General features: G+C 45.1%; 1 protein-coding gene across 1 annotated transcript in view; it reads left to right on the top strand.

Annotated features, from left to right (window-relative positions):
• Positions 1-12,543, top strand: part of CHRNA5 (cholinergic receptor nicotinic alpha 5 subunit) — a 35,714-nt gene extending 23,171 nt beyond the window's left edge. The window contains exon 6 of the mRNA XM_075007243.1: positions 10,771-12,543. Within this exon, the coding sequence (XP_074863344.1) occupies positions 10,771-10,932 (162 nt within the window). The 3' untranslated portion in view covers positions 10,933-12,543. The remainder of the gene's footprint in view (positions 1-10,770) is intronic.
• Positions 12,544-17,364: the final 4,821 nt, after the last annotated feature.

The following is a 17,364-nucleotide window of genomic DNA, read 5'->3' as shown; positions in this document are numbered from 1 at the left end:
CAGCCACTGCTCATTGACCCAGTCCCCCCAGCACCAGACAGTGCCACCACGTGGTGCTGGTGGCAAAGGCCCATCGGCACTGGATTGGGGGGGCCCAGAGGAGGGGCAGCAGGACCCTAGTCTGGAGGATGGGGTCTGTGCTAGCAGCCTGGCCGTGCTGCTGGAAAAGCATGGCAAGCAGCGTGGCCAGAAGGTTGGCCACAGAGGTGAGGAGGTCCTCTTTGGTGAGTGTCTGGGCAGGCATATTGTGCAGCTCTTCTCCCCAGCACTAATTCTGGCCTGCTGTCTGCAGTCTGGCAACCTTGAGCATGTGCAGGATGTGGGTGTTGTGAGGGGCCCTTTAAGGGGGTGGCTGGCTGCAAGACCAGAAGCTTGTCAGCCATTCAGCCCCTGCTTGCATCATATCTTGACCCCTTACTTCAAAGTAGGGGCTGTTTCTGTGTAGACGCTTCATTTCAAAGTAGAGGGACCCTACTTCACGGTAAGGGAGGACTACTTTTTGTGTGTAGATGCTCTATTTCAAAGTTGTACTTTGAAGTAAGCAACTTCAAAGTTATTTTGCAGTGTAGTTGTAACCTGACAGTTGTTCAGTCAATTACGACAGTAGAGTAAATGAATATTCTAAATCTTATTTTATTTTGCCTGTAAGGTGTTAGCAGACTGTTTCATTGTCAAATTAACGTTGGGGAAGATACATGGTTAATTTTAAAACATACGATATTGTCATTTAAAATCTAATTGCTTTTGTGTTTTTTAAAATACTAAAACTGTCTTATTGGCAGCTTTGTGGTAATGCAACTAAACTTAGGACTGGAACATTTAAATCTAAATCAGAACAATTCTTGTTAAGCATTATAATAGTCCTTCCATAAGTACTAACATACATTATAGTAGGATTAAATTTAAGTGGTACCAGTGTGTATTTTGTCTGACACTATTCTAGAGCAGAACATTTTAAAATGTTTATTTAATCAGTATGTTTAAAATCAAAGGAAACTTTCTTAATAGACAGTAATACCTCCTCATCAGTTGAATATATGTGCAGTTTTATTTTCTGTTTTTCAAAAACAATAGGATCTTCTATTATTTGAGCACTCTTTTCAGTGGACTGTTGAAGAGTTTGTAAATTTGCAAGCATCCACTTTGCTGTCTGTCCATATGAGATAATCATAAAGTGGATTTGGTCAGTGTGGGAGTCTCCCCTCATTTCTCCATCCACAGGTGACCTGCTGGAAAATTGTCTTGCTTGCTTCCTCTCAGATGTTTGGCCCTAGCTGCAAACTGGTTTATTTACTTCTGCTCCAGACATTTTCCTCTCACAGGAGAGTGATGTGAATAGTTTGATGCATACGTATTATTTATTTTACTGTAGTGCCTAGGAGATGCAGCCAGAGACTGGAAACTCACTGTGGTAGTTACCATACTGAGCATCTTACCTTCATGTATTTTATAGTATTGGTGTGTACAGTATTTCCCATAGGCATTATGACCACAATATTGTTACTGTCAGAGCCTAACTGATGGGTCTGATTCTTCTCTTAGTGGTGTTACTTTGTTGGTTTTAGATTTAAATGAAAATAAGTGAATGGAGAATTGACCTTATGTCCAGTTTTTCAATTGTTGTGTTGCACAAATGTGTATATTTTTTACATTGAGCTCCAAGTGAAGAGATGTTTGTAAAGACAAAATATGCATTCTTCCTGCATATGTCCAACAATGACAAATAGAAGCAGGTATCATCAGTTTTAAAACTATAAATAACTTGTTTATTAAAATTAAGTGTAACAGTATAGAAATAATATAGAAATCTTAAATTTCACCTCTATATTTTGTCATTTATATTAAAATAAGGCAGTATAAATTTAAGACATTGGTCTTGCCTCTGAAATTGGACTGTGCTCCAAAAATTGTTCACTTTAATGTTGTATGGTGAAGATACACAAAGAAATCACAAACCTGAGCTATGAAAGAAATCAATTTCTATATCTTACCCATACTTAGATTTCTGACTAAATTGCTGTTTAAAAATCATGGTTGAATTTAGTGCTCATAAAAAAAAAAAAAAAAAAAAAAAAAATCAAGTATACAAGTTAATACAATTCTACAAACAAATTTTTTTTCCTAAACTTCAAAACCCATTCTATTCCAGTTATAATCTTCTTGAGAAATGGTTACTGTGGTATTTTAGTGACCTAGACTAATGTTCAATTAAGGTCTCCTCTGTCAAATCATCAAACGTATTTCTCATGTATCTTGATCTGGAACTTGCATCTAGATTTCAAGAAATTTTTGTTTCTTCCTCCTAGCACGAATCATTTGGACAGTATATTTGAGTGAAAGTATAAGAGTGGAGTACAGTAGAGATCACATACATGTTGAACCTCTTTGGGTGCGTCTACACTAGCCGGCTACTTCAAAGTAGCCAGCACAACATCAAAATAGCACACATTGCGTTTACACACTCCATGCGCTATTTCAATGTTGAAATCGACATTAGGCAGTGAGACATCGAAATCACTATTCTTTCCAAAGATGGGAATAGCGCCCTACTTTGACGTTTAACGTCGAAATAGGGCGTGTGTAGATGATCCACGTCCCGCTACATCGAAATAGCGGGGTCCTCCATGGTGGCCATCAGCTGAGGGGTTGAGAGACGCTCTGTCTGGCCTCTGCAGGGCTCTATGGTCTCTGCATGCAGCAGCCCTTAGCCCAGGGCTTCTGGCTGCTGCTGGTGCAGCTGCAGCTGGGGGTCCATTCTGTGTGCATGGGGTCTGCAACCTGTTGTCAGCTCTGTGGACCTCGTGCTGTGCAGGCCGAGTGTGTCTGGGAGGGGCCCTTTAAGAGAGCAGCTTGCTCTTGTCCCAGAAGGGCTAGTCCAGCCTGTGACCCCATCCGCAGGCTTTGCTGGCCCCTTATTTTGACGGAAAGTGCTTGTGTGTGGGGACGCTCCACATTTCCTTTTAGGGCAGCTGTTAGATGGATGAATGCTTATCATGGGTGTAGCCAAGTTTCCCATGGTACCATAAAGTTTGTTTACAGCCACAAGCCCTGGCTCTCAGTGTTCTGTGCCATTATTTAGCTGTAATTTACCCCAATTGTCTTCTAAGAGCCCAGTAAGCAGTGGAAGTGTTGGTAATGTGCTAGAAAATGTTGACCTCCTATCGTCTGGAAAATTCTCTTGTCCAGCTCTGGTCATATCTTGAGGGTGCCAGATGAGAGAGGTTCAACCTGTACTAAATGGAGAGTCTTACTTCTTCTTCGAGTGTCCCCGTGGGTGCTCCACATTAGGTGTCGGGCTTGCCCGGTGCCGCAGATCGGATCTTCCAAGCAGTTTCTGCCGGACCGCGCATGCGCTGGTGTGCGCCGCTCCCTTGCGCACTCCTGGCCATGTGCGCGATCCGGTCCCCGCCAGTTCCTCTTAACCGCCGTCAGCTGCAGACGGAATCCAACTAGGCTATGGCCAAGTTAGCGTATTCAATGGTTTTAGCTGTTTTCTTTAAAGTTTTCAAGTTCTTAGTCTATTGTTAAGTTAGCCAGTTGTTATTTTCAAAAAAACAGGAAACAACAAGCGGGACAGAATTCAGTCCGGTCCTAGTAACAAGCAGAGCACCGGAGGCCAGGAGCCTAGGGCCATTAGCCCTCCTGCCGCGGCAGGCTATCCAAGAGGGGGAAAACAGCACAGAGAAGGTGCTAAGTACCCCATTAACAACTAAAAGACTCACCAACAATGTCCTCTTCGGGATTCAAGAAATGTGAGTCTTGCCGAGAGGCAATGCCAGCGTCTGATGGGCACAGTCACTGTATAAGGTGCCTTGGGGAGTCCCATGTCACGCAGAAATGCTCCCTCTGTGCAAAATTAACAGCCAGAGCAAGGAAGGACAGGGAGATGCGGCTTAAAATGCTGCTATTTGACAAGGCCCTCCAGCCAGACGTGCCGGAGCGGCCGCAGCAGGAGGGACCCTCCGGGGCCCATAAAAGGAAAACTGCCTCCCTCACCCCATCAGCGCAAAAACGGAGGAAAGTCTCCCCAACCCAATCCCTGCCGGCAGCAACAGCGAGCGGGACGGGAGGAGCACACAGCCCCCAGCCGCGGCAACAGCTGATCGGCGGCGGCATGGAGAGCCACGTGGAGGCTGCTCAGCCTCCAATGATCAAATAGCCGCCCCGCACCGCAGGCAGGGCGGCAGCTAAACAAGCGCTGGTACCGGCGGCACCGCAGGCAGCGGCACTGACCCCCGGGGAACCGGCGGTGCAGAGCATGCAGGCACGCAGCCTACAGGCACCGGAGGACACCGCCCACGCGGCACCGCCCAAGAGCGTGCCAAGCGCGGCACGGACGGGGCCGAGATCCCCTGCACGTCAGGGGGCGGAGCCACCCCCTCAAGGGAGGGGGAAGGCTGCACAGAAAACAAGGCACAGCAGCCCCTCTCCAGACAGGGCTGCAGAGTTGCTTTCTCTCAGCCCTCCGCTCTCATGCTGCAGACTCCAACTAGAAGGCAGGGGTCCCCCCTAGCCTACCCAGAGCCCCCGTCTCCATTTTTACAACCAGCCTCGCCCTGGCTGGGACCACCCTCACCCTTCTTGGGGTTTGATCCACTGGAGTACTATCACAAATCGCTCTCTCCAGTGTCCCATGTCTCTCGACGATCTCACTCCCCCAGACGCAGGGGGTATGCACCAAGGGAGTGGTCCAGGTCACCTTCCCAAGAATAGTGCCCATTCTGCCATGGTCGTCCCTATCACACGGGGCATAGACACCACCGGCATTCTACCAGGGAAAGATCCCCACAGACGGTCCCATATCCCCGAGGGCAATCGCAAACGGGGACAGAGACTCAAGTATCTCAGGGGGAACTGGTTATGGAACCCCGAGATTTTCCCTCGCAAGCTTCCAGCGAGCGGATGTACCATCGCCAACAGGAACCGGAAGGGTCCAAAGAGGCGTATCCTAGTGGTTCCTCGCTCTCCTCCCCGGACGAGGCTACGGCCCCGGGGGACGTCCATCCTCCAGACGATCTCAAACAGTTTCAAGAGATGTTTAAAAGGGTGGCCGTCACACAAGGCATCCAGACAGCAGAGGTGCAAGAGAAACACCATAAGCTCCTCAAAAATCTGAGACCTCCGGCCTCCTCCAAAATAGCAATACCGCTTGACGAAACAATCTTGGAGCCCGCCACTACGATATGGCAGACCCCTGCGACTATTCCGCCTGTCCCCAAGAGAGCGGACAAGAAATACTTCGTGCCAGCGAAGGGCATGGAGTTCCTGTTCAGCCACCCACAACCAAATTCCTTGGTGGTAGAGTCGTCGCAACAAAGGTCAAAGACATCTCAATTCAAGACAGGGGGAACAGACAAAGATGCCAAGAAGCTAGAGCTGTTCGGCAGAAAAGTATACTCCTCCTCCACACTACTGTTGCGAATGGCAAATTACGCAGCGCATCTAGCAAACCACAATTTCGACAACTACACTGGGTTAACCTCCCTCATGGACTCGCTTCCAGAGGACAAGAAACTGGTGCTCAAGGCCATCGTGCAAGAAGGCTACGTGGCCTCGAGGACAGGAGTTCAGATCGCCCTGGATGTTGCGGATACAGCAGCATGCTCCACAGCTACGGCAGTGGTGATGCGAAGGGAGTCCTGGCTCCAGACTTCGGGTATACCGAGGGGTCTGCAGGCAAAGATCGTTGATCTTCCCTTCGACACGCAGAAGCTGTTTGCTGAATCAACTGACCCAGTCCTTCATTCCAGTAAAGATTCAAGAGCCACACTTAGGACCCTGGGGATTTACAGCCCTCCATACAGAAAGAAAAAGTACTACCCTCAACAAAGACAGTACCAGTACCAGCTACAGCGTCCCCAGTACCACAGGGGTTATGAGCAAGGGTGACATCAACAGCACCAGCAGTACAGAACTCCCAGGTGACGTTCGCAACAGAGCCGTGCGTCCTCGGGACAGGGCCAAAGGCCACAAGTTTGACACACAGATCCAGTGCTGCACCATCACTACCATCGCACAAGGTCATCTGAAGCTGTTATTCCACCATCGCCTCCGACCATTCTACGACCAGTGGCAAAGGATCACCACAGACAAATGGGTGCTGGAGATCATAGCCACGGGGTACGCCATCCCCTTCCAGTCGCTGCCACCGCCACGACCTCCCCCCAGGCCCCACCTCCAGGAGGCCTCCCACGTAGCGAGGCTCAAGCAGGAGGTAGACCATCTCATGCTCATAGGGGCAGTGGAAAGAGTGCCGGAGCAACTGCAAGCGAAAGGGTTCTACTCGAGGTACTTCCTCACGGAGAAAAAGACAGGAGGCTGGAGGCACATCTTCGAGGCCTCAACCGGTACCTGCGCAAGCAACGCTTTCAGATGATCACAATCGCCTCTATCCTTACGGCACTGGATGATGGAGATTGGTTCGCAGCCCTCGACTTACAAGACGCGTATTTTCACATAACTATCCATCCGGCTCACCGACGATTCCTCCGGTTCATGGTAGGCAAAGAACATTTTCAATACAAGGTCCTACTGTTCGGCCTCTCCTCGGCCCCCAGAGTCTTCACCAAGACCTTGGCAGTGGTGTCAGCCTACCTGCACAGACAGGGGGTATTTATATTCCCGTATCTGGACGAATGCCTACTCAAAGGGGCCTCGAAGGAGGAGGTACTATGCATGATACGCGTCACAGCAGGCACGTTCTCTTCGCTCGGCCTGGTTATCAATCTGGCAAAATCCCCACACAGGACATAGAGTTCATAGGGGCACGCATAAATTCTATTACAGCGAGAGCATATCTACCAGAGACATGCTTTCGGGCTATCAGCTCCCTCGTGCAAGTCATCACCTTCAGCCCTACGGTGCCGGTTCTGACGTGCTTACAGCTGCTGGGCCACATGGCAGCAGCGACGTTTGTAGTACAGAACGTCAGGTTACACATGCACAGCATGCAGCACTGGCTGGCGAGCATATACAAACCGGCAGCACACACCGTTCACAGGGTGGTGTCGCCCACAACAGAGCAAATCCCTGCAATGGTGGGTAAACCCCAAGAACATGCTAACAGGGGTACCCTTCCATCAACCACAAATATCGGTTTTTCTTACTACAGATGCCTCCCACATAGGGTGGGGAGCACACATGGGCAAAGAGGTGACGCAAGGACTGTGGTCCTCCACGGAACAGTCACTGCACATAAATATACTGGAGCTCAGAGCAGTGTTCAACGCCTGCAGACACTTTCGAGACCATATACAAGGCAAAGTATTCGGGATCAGTACAGACAATACCTCCACCATGTTTTATATAAACCGGCAAGGAGGAGCTCGGTCCCGTGCCTTATGTGCGGAAGCAGTCCGGTTGTGGAACTGGTGCATCGCCAACAATATAACCTTGAAAGCCTCGTACTTACCAGGCACTCACAATGTGAAGGCAGACCAGCTGAGCAGGCGTTTCGCACTCACGCACGAGTGGCAGATCCATCCCGATCTGCTACGACCGATTTTTCACGCATGGGGCTTTCCCCAGATAGACCTGTTTGCCACTCAACACGAGAAGCGCCCACGATTCTGCTCCAGGGCAGGACTGGGACGGGGGTCCCTGGGGGACGCATTCGCGATCTCCTGGAGGGGCCCCCTGCTTTACGCTTTTCCTCCCACAGTGCTGATCCACAAAGTCTTGCAGAAAGCCAGGAGGGAAGGAGCCCGAATGATCCTGATAGTCCCAACGTGGGATCGACAGCAATGGCTCCCCCTACTCCTGCGCATGTCGGACCGTACACCGATGCCCCTTCCGGTGGCGCCGGATCTGCTCACGCAAGCCCAGGGGTCCATTGTGCATCCGCACCCCCAAGGCCTGCGACTACAAGCATGGTTAATCCATGGCTCAGCTCCCTAGAGAGCACATGTATGGAGGAAGTGCAACAAGTCCTAGAAAGTAGCAGGAGGACTTCCACCAGGAAGGACCTACAAGCAGAAATGGACTTGCTTCATGGCATACGCCCCCTTTTGGTGCCTATACCTGTAATATTAGAGTATTTACTGGACCTCAAGAGAGGAGGACTCTCACTATCCTCGTTAAAGGTCCACCTTGCCGCCATTTCGGCGTTCAGACACGAAGAGGAAGGGCACACGGTGTTCGCCCATCCCATGGTTACCAGGTTCCTCAAAGGGTTGGTAAACCTATACCCCCCTCGGAAACCGCTTCCACCTTCGTGGAACTTGGACCTGGTGCTTAATGCGCTAACGGGACCACCGTTCAAGCCTTTAGCCACGGTTTCCCTCCACCTCCTTACGATAAAAACGACCTTCCTTTTCGCAATCATGTCAGCTCACAGGGTGAGCGAGCTTGCGGCAGTTATGGCAACGCCACCCTGCACAGTATTTTCCAAGGAGGCGGTAACCATACGGCTGCATCCAGCCTTTGTTCCTAAGGTTACTTCAGAGTTTCATATTAACGAACCTATTGTTTTACCCTCGTTTTACCCAAAGCCTCATAACTCTAATGAAGAGGCGCGCCTACACCTCCTGGACGTGAGGAGGGCGCTGGCCTTCTATATAGACAGGACCAAGCCCATCCGGAAAACGGATAGACTCCTGGTCTCTCTCGCTCCCAAATCGAAAGGAGGAGGTCTCTCTCTCTTCGCAGAGAATCTCGAAGCACACCGTATCCTGCATAAAAATGTGCTACGAACTCAAGAAGACTCCTTTACTGGCCCTGCCCAGGGCTCACTCCACTAGGGCGGTGGCAGCATCAACAGCCTTTTTCAAGGGCGTTGCGCTAAAGGACATTTGCAGAGTGGCGACCTGGTCATCCTATGACACCTTCGCCAAGCACTACGCCCTTCACAGGGTATTCCAAGAGGATACCCAGCTCTCGACAACGGTCCTCTCGGGGACAAGCTGTACATGATCCGATTACCCACCTCCTATCTTGGGTTACTGCTGGGTAGTCACTTAATGTGGAGCACCCACGGGGACACTCGAAGAAGAAAGAAAGGTTACTCACCGTAGTAACGGTGGTTCTTCAAGATGTGTCCCCGTGGGTGCTCCGCTACCCGCCCATCCTCCCCGCTTCGGATCTCTGTTTAGTGTTTTGCAGGAGCATCCGAGGCGGTTGGTCAAGGAACTGGCGGGGACCGGATCGTGCACGTGGCCAGCAGCGCGCAAGGGAGCGGTGCGCACCGGCGCATGTGCGGTCCAGCAGAAACTGCTTGGAAGATCCGATCTGCGGCGACGGGCAAGCCCGACACCTAATGTGGAGCACCCACGGGGACACATGTCGAAGAACCACCGTTACTATGGTGAGTAACCTTTCTTTATCTGAAGAAGTGGGTCTGTCCCACGAAAGCTCATCACTGAATAAGTTATTTTGTTGGTCTTTAAAGTGCTACTTGCCTGCTTTTTTGTTTTGCTGAATTACATTTTTGATAGATAATTGAAGAGTTAGGAGACAATTCATGTACTACTTTGATTTCAGTCCCCAAAGCTCCTATTTGCTAAATAGATTAACCATTTGTTGATTTAGTTTAAAAAGAGTCCATGTATCTTTGGGAGAAATAGTATTATTTTAAAAAGAGAATGCTGTCAAAATAATTAAATATTAGCATAGCACGCTTGTTTGTTTCCATGTTTGGATACACTCTTACTAACCATGGCATTTTTTTTTTTTAAAAAACTCCTTATTCTCTAGTTTGAAAAAGTCCGACAGCCCTGGGTATCTAATTTCAAGTCCGTCTGATACAGTTGTCTGTCTCCATTCTAATACTTGTATTTAAAATAGCTTTGTCTCAAAGACAAACTTACCTAATGCGACCTTTTGTAACTTTGCTTTTTTCTAAATTTGTAGGCCTAAGAGACATGAATTGCCACAAGTAATGTAATAGCAACGAAGGGTCCTGTGGCACCTTATAGACTAACAGAAAAGTTTAGAGCGTGAACTTTCGTGAGTTAGCTCACTTCTTCAGATGCTGATGAAGAAGTGAGTTAACTCACGAAAGCTCATGCTCTAAACTTTTCTGTTAGTCTGTAAGGTGCCACAGGACCCTTCGTTGCTGCTACAGATCCAGACTAACACGCCTACCCCTCTGATACTTGACAACATGCAAAGTAATGTAATGTCAGTTGAAAATGTTTGCATGCTTAATTTGCATGTATCATGTCATCAAATCTGTATGCAAAACTGATTGCTGTTTTAATATGATTCCTTATATATGCAATGAAACGGTAGTCCTGAAAATGCCTTACACATTTTTTTCCCTAATATGATACTCAGTGCAATAATAACTTTACTTACATGCATGTTTGGCAACTGCAGAACAGTTGTATTCTACCATAAATCTGTGTACAAGTCTCTGACTGATCTCTGGGAATAGTGCTCTAGATTGAAGTTCACATATTGGCCAAAGGTTCCAGTCTTATGATGTGCTGAATATCTTCATCTTCCAGCAAACTGGAAATGTTCAGCAATTTGCAGATTAGACCCTGATACATTGGCTGTACCTGAAGTATTATTCTGCCCTCCTCACAAAATGAGTTTGAAACCCTGCCTCTAACTCAAAGCATTTCAATAGAAAAGTGATTTTGAATTTATGGAACTGATATAATTGCAAAAATATATATAATGTGCTAACTACTTCAGTCCTTATTCAGGCAGAGGTCCAACTGATATCTCAAAATCAATAGTACTTCTGCTTGAAACAATGTAGGATTTGGCCCCTATTGGTAAATATTCTAGAATATTGAGCAAATATTTTTGTTTTTTGTTTTTTAGGTTGTTGAAGACTGGAAATTTATAGCTCAGGTACTTGATCGAATGTTTTTATGGACTTTTCTTCTGGCTTCAATAATTGGATCAATTGGGTTGTTTATTCCTGTTGTTTATAAATGGGCAAATATAGCAGTACCAGTCCATATTGGAAATATCCACACATGAAGTATTGGTGGGGTATAACTTCTGCTATGAACATGATTCTTGAAAGGTAATAGTTCTATATTCATATAAATGCGTCTGGTACACTTTTAAAAATAGATTTATGAAGTTATGTATAAAGAACTATGTTTGTTTAAGCATAGCATTTTAGGACATGCAATACATACCGCTTAGTTGTTAACCTAATTTCTAAATCTGGACAAAATCGAAGCACTTTTTCAAATACTTGCATGTGTGGTATGCTTCCCACAAAATACAGTATACACATAACTGCTGAGAAATAGAAGGATTAAAAAACTTTAGATGCTAATTGTTTTAAAATTGGTAAAACTAGGGATGTCAATTAATGTGTGTTAAAGCCTGCAATTAATGCAGGGCAGAATTAACAGGTGTTAATTGCAGAGGGAAACCACCATGAGCTGCTCCAGAGATAGTCTTGCTAAGGCACAGTAATGCAAACCACCATCAGCAGGCACACAGAAAAAAGTACCCGCTCCAGCAAAGAAGCAAAGGAAAGACCCTTGTACACATACCTCTCTCCTTCCAGATGACCATATTTTTTAAATAAAACAGCCTGGGTGGGGGGCGCTTGTCCAAACCTCCCCTCCCTTGCAGGGCGCACCCAAGCCACCCTCTCTTTGTCTCTTGGGGCTGGGACTGGCCCTCCCCCAACATCTGATTCTGGGGCTGAGTCCTCCCTCCCAAGCTCTTCACTGCCCATGGGGGGGTGTACCACCCCAGCCCAGTGGCTGATCCCTCATGGAGCTTGGGTGCTGACCTCTGTCCCTAACCCCTGTGCCACCTGCAATTGGGAGCTGAGTCTGCCCCAAACTCTGCATTGCCCATGGGAGAGTCTACCCCCCTCGGCTGGGTCTGAGATAAAAAAGGACTCTTCTGAATAGGACACAAATATAGTGATTATATAGTAGAATATATTGAATTATTCCTGAAATATTTTAAATTTATTCTTAGTGTTTAACAATGCTATTAATTGCAGTTGATATTTTTAATTGCTTGACAGCCCTAGTAAAACACTATGTAAGCTATAGTACATTACTGAGTGTTAAATATGTGTAAATGTTTATGTATTAGAACATTGTGGTTACTTATTTCAACTTACAATGATCAGAAGATTTTAAGAGAATAAGGTTTTTTTGAGCATGCTAGAGTGTGAGCTATTTAGAGTAAATTACTAACAACTTACGGTTTTATATTTGTCCTTATAAATTTTCAGTGAAAACTGCTAGTAGCCTTAGTCATAGCTCAATTATCAATTTAATAATGGAATTGAATACTATTTTGCATTCTGTAATTTACAAAAAAATAAGCTTTGTGACAGGTAAGTAGTAATTGTTGCAGATGGTGTTGCAGCGGAGAGGCAAAGAATGAAATGACTTGACAAAAGTTGCCCCAGAATTCTGAAGAATTCTGATTTCCAGACCTGTGCTATGGCCACAAGATTATACTTACTCTCTAACATAATTTGTTTTTCAAAATGTGTTTGTGAGTATTTACACAAAATAAGAATATGAGTCATAGTTTCTGGAGACAACTGTTTATGCCTTTTTAACCAAATTCAGTCTAATTCAGAACAAAAAGCAGTCAAGTAGCACTTTAAAGACTAGCAAAATAGTTTATTAGGTGAGCTTTCGTGGGACAGACCCACTTCTTCAGGTTCTGGTCTGGATATGGTCTGAAGAAGTGGGTCTGTCCCACGAAAGCTCACCTAATAAACTATTTTGCTAGTCTTTAAAGTGCTACCTGACTGCTTTTTGTTTTGATAGTGTATAGACTAGCATGGCTTACTCTCTGTTACTATTCAACATGCAAGTCTAATTCATGTGTCACACATTTACTGTCTACTTGCTTAATAAAATAGTATCCATAGATTGCCTTCACTGTTGAAGTTATAACTCTGAATTATGAGAATTAAGTTTCGGTGGGAACACATGCTTGTGGGTAATCCTTGAACTTCTTCCCGGAGTTCACATTCTTTGGTCAGATATGCTTTGTCACAGGGTCTGGCAGGGAGCTGTGAGGCCACACTGAGTGGACAAGACAAAGACAATGTCTACACTAGCTGCCTTCTTCAAAGGGGGCATGGATATGACACACACCGGGAAGTATCATTGTAGTGCTGTCATGCATATGCAGCACCGCCATTGGCATAATGGCAGCCGTGCGAATTTTGAAGCTGCCAACTTCGAAGTGCTGACAGACAGTCTAGACGTGGGTACTTTGAAATATGTGCCCAATTTGGATATACTCTTATTCCCAAAATGAATTGGGAGAAAGGGAATTTAGAAGTAAGGCACCTATTTTGAAGCACCCGCATCTAGATTACCTGTCAGCACTTCAAAGTTGGCAGCTTCCAGTCTGTGTCATATCCATGCCCCCTTTGAAGAAGGCAGCTAGTGTAGACATGGTCTTTGTCTTGTCCACGCAGCATCCCATTGATACTCCCCGGTCCGTGTCATTTAAGGATGTGGATTTGCTAGAGCAGGTTCAGCGAAGGGCAACAAAAATGATTAAGGGTCTGGAGCACAAGACCTACGAGGATAAGCTGAGGGATTTGGGCTTGTTTAGTTTACAGAAGAGAAGACTTAGAGGTGATTTAATAGCAGCCTTCAACTTCCTGAAGGGGAGCTCTAAAAAGGAGGGTGAGAAACTGTTCTCAGTGGTGTCAGATAGCAGAACAAGGAGTAATGGTCAGAAATTGAAGAGGGAAAGGTGTAGGTTAGATATTAGGAAAAACTTCTTCACCAGGCGGGTGGTGAAGCATTGGAATGCGTTGCCTAGAGAGGTGGTGGATTCTCCATCCCTTGAGGTTTTTTAGTCCCAGATGGACAAGGTCCTGGCTGGGATGACTTAGTAGGGGTTGATCCTGCTTGAAGCAGGGGGCTGGACTAGATGACCTCCTGAGGTCCCTTCCAGCCCTATGATTCTGTGATTTCATGCTCCCTTCGAAGAAGGGAGCTAGTGCAGACACTGCCAAAGTATTTAAACAGGGAGGTGGCCATATTCCTTGGGAAGCCATAGGAGGTGCAGTAATTTCACATCTGGGTATAACATACTGGGTAGTTGAGATGTATTAGAAGCATGGGATTCACCCATCCAACTTAGAAGCTGTCATGTTTTTTAACCAGTATAAAAGATGTCTTTAGAATATCTCTGGGATCCCAACTAGGTGTGGGAAGGATGTCCAGCACAGGTACTCCATAGGAAAGGTATATAGTGACAGGAGAAATGGCTTGAAAAGGAGTGAAGAATAATTAAAGGAATCAATAGGGGTGGAGGGGGATACCTAGGAGGACGGGATGAATGAGAGAATCCTAACAATGGATTTGCTGGAGGGATGGAGATGGGGTAAAAGCCCCACCCCAAATGCAGCATAAACATGGGGGTTACCTGCACTGTGTGCTGTTATCTACCAAGTATTCTCAGACATCTATTAATACAATTGTCGCCTGATTAAACTGATGCGAGTGTCTCTCTTTCCTCTTTTGGTATAGCCAAACAATTAAATTCAGGCAGGAACACATGCTTGGGATTTTTTTAGCAGTACTGGCAACTAAATATAATAGCATAATATAAGCATAATAGCTTTTATTGTTTTTTAAAAATAAAAATATTTATTGGACATTTATTGAATGTACAGCCATCTGAAGTAAGGTCCACCTCTGGAATTACATTAAAAAATTAATTCATAGATTCAAAAGCCAGAAGGGACCATTGTGGTGATAGTCTATCTGACTTCCTATATAACAGTGGCAATATAATTCTTGGAAAATGATACCTAGAGCATATCTTTCAGGAAAAAAAATCAGATATTGACTTAAAAAATTCCAATCCTGGATATTTACTTTGATCCTTGGTAATGTGTTCCATTGATTGCCCTCACAGTTCAAAAAAATATGCCTTATTTCCAGTCTGAATTTCTTTTGTTTCAACTTCTAGCAGTTGGATCATGTTACACTTCTTGTAGACTGCACAGCTCTTTAGTTTCTTTCCCAAACAGTCTGTAATCATTACCCCTTAACCTTGTCTTTGAGCTAAATAGATTTAACTCCTTGAGTCTGTCACTGTTAGGCATATTTTCTAATATGTCAATAATTTTCATGGCTCTTTTCTGAATGCCCTCTAATGTTCCAGCATGCTTCTTGCATTGTGGACACTAGAATTGGACACAATGTTCCAGCAGCAGTTACAGCAGCGCCAGATGCTAAGTGCAATGAGTAGTGATCAATAGCTCAGTGTCTGGTTGGTGGTCAATTTCAAGTGGAGTGCACCAACTATTGGTTCTAGAGGTGGTATTGTCCAACATCTTTACTGATGACTTGGGGAATGGATTGCATCCTCAGCAAATTTGTGGATGACTCTAAGCTAGTGGGACAGGTAGACATGTTGGAAGGTAGGAATAGGGTCCAAAGTGACCTAGTTAAGTTGGAGGATTGGGCAAAAAGAAATCTGATAAGGTTCAACAAAGACAAGTGTAGAGCCCTGCACCTGGGACTGAAAAATCCCAAGCATTGTTACAGGTTGGGGACCAACTGGCTAAGTAGAAGTGCAGCAGAAAAGGACCTGGGGATTACTGTGGAGGAGAGGCTAGATATGAGTCAACAGTGTGCCCTTGTAGCCAAGAAGGCTAATGACATATTGGGGTGCATTAGGAGGAGCATTTCCAGCAGATCTACAGAAGAAGTTATTCCCCTCTGTTTGGTGAGGCCTCATCTGGAGTATTGTATCCCATTTCAGGCTCCCCAGCATAAAAAAGATGTGGATACGTTGGAGAGGGTGCAGCGGAGTGCAACCAAAATAGAGGGGGCAAAGCATATGAACTGTGAAGGATTTTGGCTTACTTAGTTTGCAGAAGAGAAGAGTGAGGGGCAGTTTGATAGAAGCCTTTAACTTCCTGAAGGAGAGCTCTAAAGAACATGGAGAGGTTGTTCTCAGTAGTGGGGGATGGCAGAACAAGGAGCAGTAGTCTCAAGTTAGAGTGTGAGGTGTAGGTTGGATATTGGAAGAACTTTCAGTAGGATGGTTGTGTAGCACTGGAATGCATTACCAGGGAAGGTGGTGGAATCTCCATTCTTAGAGTTTAAGTCCTGGCTTGACAAAGTCCTGGCTGGGATGATTTAATTAGGGTTGGCCCTGCTTTGAACAGGGAGTGCTAGACCTGATGACCTCCTGAGGTTTCTGTTGCAGCTGTGACAGTTTGGTTACTGATCCTGAGGCTCTAATATTGCTCTAGCAGATGCTGAAGCATGTTAATTCAGCAGACCTTGATTTTTCTAAGAAAAAGTATGTTGTTCCCGTGTGTCTAGCTTTCACTATGTGATTGAGATAACTCTTCACTTTGTCCTTTTTTTGTTTAGCACTCCAATTTTTGTCCTCTGCAAACTTCCAATTAATTTTGTTTTTTCAGGTTAATGGTTAAAATATTAAATAGCCTAGGGACAAGAACAGATCTGTGCAGAAGACCAGTAGACACACACTTTCCCAATGAATCCCTGTTTACAGATATATATGGGGCCTATTAGCCAGTTTTACATATTTTTAATATGTGCCGTGTTTTACGTAGACCTCGTTTAGTAATCATTGTGTACTTCTAAGTCAAAGTATTATATTACGTTTATTAACCCAAGAGTAGTTAGATAGGACCTATTTTCCATAAACCCATGTGGGTTCATATTAAATCTAAATTAATAAACCCCTAAATCAGGTGCTGCATTATTTTGCCTAGGATCAATGTCAGCCTGAAACTTGTGTAATTACTAGGTTCATCCAGTCTGTCCTTCTCAAATACTGGGACAACATTAGCATTCTTCCAGTCTTCTGGAAATTTCCTGAAGTGTCAAGACTTATTGAAAGTAAGTATTAACAGGCCAGCCAGCTCTTTTAGAATCAAGTTACCTAGACTTGCTGATTTTTAAAATGTCTAATAGCTATCATTTAATGGAAAGAGTGTTGTTTTATGAGATGGCCACATGACTTGTTTCCCCTCCCAATATGAAACAGAAATGGTTTTGGAGTCTTCTGCCTTTTGTGTTTTTAATATTAATAATTTTGCATTTCCATCTAATAATGGACCAATATCATTGTCAGGATTCTTTATGTAAATAAAGTTCTGTATTGTCCTTCAATCTGCTGTCTATGGATTGTTCCTTGTCCCTTTATTTGGCATATAGATCTTACTACAATTACTAGCTTTTGATTTTATTCATTATTGTGAACTTCCTTCCTTCCTTCCCTTTTGTTATGTATTATTTTTGTACAACTCCCTTCACTTTCTTCTCAATTTCTGGTCAGTTTTTAAACAGGATGGTCATCTTCCTCGATTATGGAATGTGGCTTTTAGTGTCTAGTAAAGTGTCTAGAAAAGCATCTAGTAAAATGTCCTTGAAAGATTCCCAATTATTTATATTTTTCTGATTA

Source organism: Carettochelys insculpta, chromosome 12 (assembly GCF_033958435.1).
Source record: "Carettochelys insculpta isolate YL-2023 chromosome 12, ASM3395843v1, whole genome shotgun sequence".
Classification (NCBI taxonomy): Eukaryota; Metazoa; Chordata; order Testudines; family Carettochelyidae; genus Carettochelys; species Carettochelys insculpta.
Note: the sequence above shows the minus strand (reverse complement) of the source record. Positions and strands in the feature narration are given on the sequence as shown.